We start from the raw sequence: 3648 nt of genomic DNA on the forward strand, positions 1-3648 counted from the left end.
AATTTTGCAACAAGTGTTTAAAAATATGAAAAAGGATAGTATTCAAGGCTATGTAAATCTGATCTTAAACCTACGTGTCTCTAAACTAGTAGAGACATTAGTCAAGTAATGTGAGATTCTTGATTCAACTTGTAAATTCTCCTTAATTTCAAGGTTTAGAATCTCCATTTAAACCAATGTATTATATATTTTACATACATATGTATGTATGGGTCTAGGGTGGAAATGGGGCTTTTCATATATTTTACATATATAATTTCAAGGTTTAGAATCTCCATATATTTTACATGTATATATATATATGTATATATGTCTATGTATATATAAGTATATGTACGTATAAAGTTATGATAGGTTTAGGTTGGTTGGAAATGGGGCTCTACAATTGACTTCTAGTCCAGTTCAATCTAATTAATATATGATATAAACTCCTACAATTTTTGGTACAAGTTGATGAATTTCATGATTACACTAAAATTATATAAGTTTACACCAAATATGGTAATAATTATATCAACTGGACAGAATTGGGTAGAATTCAATTGGAAAAACCCGAATCCAGGTTGGTTTCCACAAACAGGCTCCTAGTGACATTCTAATTACCTTTCAGCGCCTTTAAATACTGAGCCCTTGAACCTATCTCACTTCACTGCTATCCTTCGATTAAAGATGACAATGCTTTTTCTCTTATTGCTCCTTTTTTCAATCCTCATATCCATAGGTAAAAAGCACAAGCAACTCAGAAATATCCGTCAACCACCAGGTCCTCCAGGGCTCCCATTCATTGGGAACTTGCACCAATTCGACAGTGAAAAGGCTCATGAATTCCTAAGCCAACTCTCCAAGAAATATGGCCCCCTCATGTCATTACAGCTTGGTTCAGTACCAGTACTAGTTATTTCTTCAGCAAGAATGGCAAAACAGGCCCTGACAACCCATGATCTTGTGTTCTCCGGCCGGCCAGCTTCTGTTGGGCGGCAAAAACTGTCATACAATCGAAGGGATATTGCATTCTCACCTTACAGTGACTACTGGAGGGAAATGAGGAAGATTTGTGTCCTCCAACTCTTTAGCCTTAAAAGAGTACAATCTTTTCGTCCCATTCGTGAAGATGAAATTTCGAGCATGATTCAAAAGATCGTAAATCTCTCATCTTCATCACAACTAGTTGATTTAAGGACCATAATAATGTCCTTGACGAGCACTATAATATGTAGAGTTGCCTTTGGAAAGAGGTACGATGAGGAAGGGCACCAGAGAAAGCGATTCGATAAACTTTTACAAAAATCCCAGGCCATGATTGGGGGTTTCTTCATCTCAGATTATTTTCCTTCATTCAGTTGGGTAGATAAATTTTCTGGGATTATTGAACGTCTTGAGAAGAATTTCAATGAGCTGGATTTATTCTACCAAGAGTTGATACAGGAGCATCTCAATCCAAACAGACCACAAAGCATGAAGGATGATTTGCTCGATCTCTTAATTCAGCTAAAAGAAGAACAATCATCAATTATAGGCCTATCTTGGGATCACATAAAGGCAATTCTCATGGTAGTATATCCCTATTTTCAAGATAATCAATTGTTGAATTTCCTCTTCTTTCTTTTTTCATCTTCTTTAACAAGCATATTGGTACATGGTTTTCTCAACATAAATCAAGTAAACTGAAAGTTTTTTTTTTTTTTGCGTTAAAATAGTTGATATGGTCCTTAATAATAATCGTTTACCCTTTTATCACAGGATATATTTATTGCTGGGACGGATACAGCTGCAGCAGCAATTATTTGGGCAATGACAGCCCTGATGAAGAGCCCTTCTGCACTAAAGAAAATACAAGCAGAAGTGAGAAAATTGGTCAGAGAAAAAGGAAGAGTAGATGAAGAAGATATTCAGGAGCTTCCTTATCTAAAAGCAGTGATAAAAGAAACTCTAAGATTATACCCTCCAGCTCCACTTCTCGGGCCAAGAGAAACTACACAAGAATGCACAATCGAAGGCTATGAAATTAAGTACAAAACATTAGTTTTCATTAATGCATGGACTATTGGAAGAGATCCTGAATGTTGGAAAAGTCCAGATGATTTTATGCCAGAAAGATTTTTGAATAGTAATATTGATTTTCGTGGACAAGATTTTGAAATGATCCCATTTGGAGCTGGACGTAGGGGCTGCCCTGGATTTTCTCTAGGACTCGCAACAGTGGAACTTGCACTGGCAAATCTTCTGTATCATTTTGATTGGAAATTGCCTTTTGGGATGAAAGCAGAAGACGTAGATACTGAAGTTATGCCGGGACTAACCATGCACCCGAAAAATGGTCTTTCCCTCTTTGCCAAGAAATATGGTTAAAAATAAATAGTGATATGGAAAAATAAATAACTAGCGCAATGGATATTCTGTCCCACACCCTGTGCCACTCTCTGTCCCACTTTTCATTATACTGCTATTTCTCCTTCATAAACATCATGTTTTAATTCTTTTTTATTTTCTTAAGATCCAATAACTATTAATTGAGTAATACACAAAATTTAACAAACTCAAAAAATCAAAATGCATAAAAAATGAGATTTTTTATAAATTTTCTGCTGTATTTTTTAATTTCTATTATATATTGCTTTTTTGAAGCTATTATTTGCAAGAGTAGTTAGGAATTCCATACCTTTAGGAGGTTTCTATTATTATTTTTATTACTTTTATTTGATTTTTATAGTGTAGATTTAATTTCTAACATTTATGATAGTCTAAATAATAAAAGATTTCGAAAATCATCGGTAATTGACAATCTTCCCTGTGGGAAAGACACCTAATACACCTATGCTCAATAAACGATTCGTATACCTGCGAAAAATTGCGTATGGGGTATTTAGAATATTATAAATGTAAAACTTGACTGTAGAATGAGTTAATTGATATATGTATACCCTGCACTCATCAGCTAATATTGAAATGCAATAAATCTAATTATGAGGAAGAAAGATGTTTTGGGCAAATAGAAAATAAAAACCAGATCCTGTTTAGTCTCTAATGCTTAACATTTTATCTTGTCATCAACCATTATTTTCCATTAAATCAATAGCTATGACATAATGAATTTTAATCATCATAATAAATTAAAAACTAAAAATGCATAATATAAAACTTCAATCATCAATTAATAAAGGCATAATTGGATTAATAAAAATTAGATCACAATAATGCTTACACTTACAGTCCAAAGTACCAAATTCATGTTACATTTTATATAGTAATAATAATAATAATGAACCATTATTTTCTCCTAAATCAATAGATGTTATATAATGAATTTTAATCATTATAATAAATTTAAAAGAGCATAATATGAAACTTCAATCATCAATTAATAAGGGCATAATTGAAATAACAAAAACTAAGATCACAATAATGCTTACATTTACACTCTAAAGTACCAAGACTCGTAATACTTTTTATATAGTAATGCTTCCTCAATATGAAGTTATATGCACCATTTTTTGAAAAAATAAAGATATATATATATATATATATATATATATAGCCTTTGAAGTTGAACTCTTTGTATTATTTTGTGTGGTATTTCTATTAACAATGGAGTATAAATCATCCACCACATATTAATTTTTTCTATCTAACTGTTCATTTTTTGAGAAT

General features: G+C 32.3%; 1 protein-coding gene across 1 annotated transcript; it reads left to right on the forward strand.

Moving 5' to 3' along the window:
* The first annotated feature begins 674 nt into the window (after nucleotides 1-674).
* Nucleotides 675-2463, forward strand: LOC113718161 (6,7,8-trihydroxycoumarin synthase-like). The gene is made up of 2 exons (XM_027243101.2): nucleotides 675-1551; nucleotides 1741-2463. The coding sequence occupies exons 1-2, from the start codon at nucleotides 676-678 to the stop codon at nucleotides 2347-2349; spliced, it is 1485 nt and encodes a 494-aa protein (XP_027098902.2). The 5' UTR covers nucleotide 675; the 3' UTR covers nucleotides 2350-2463.
* The last annotated feature ends 1185 nt before the right edge of the window (nucleotides 2464-3648 follow it).

This window comes from Coffea arabica, chromosome 6e (assembly GCF_036785885.1).
Source record: "Coffea arabica cultivar ET-39 chromosome 6e, Coffea Arabica ET-39 HiFi, whole genome shotgun sequence".
Classification (NCBI taxonomy): domain Eukaryota; kingdom Viridiplantae; phylum Streptophyta; class Magnoliopsida; order Gentianales; family Rubiaceae; genus Coffea; species Coffea arabica.

What these genes read in the sequence shown, in the direction of transcription:
- LOC113718161 (XM_027243101.2), top strand. Translation starts at nt 676, where the DNA reads ATGCTTTTTCTCTTATTGCTCCTTTTTTCAATCCTCATATCCATAGGT. An exon ending in ACATAAAGGCAATTCTCATG is followed by an intron (nt 1,552 to 1,740) that starts GTAGTATATCCC and finishes CTTTTATCACAG; the next exon opens with GATATATTTATTGCTGGGAC.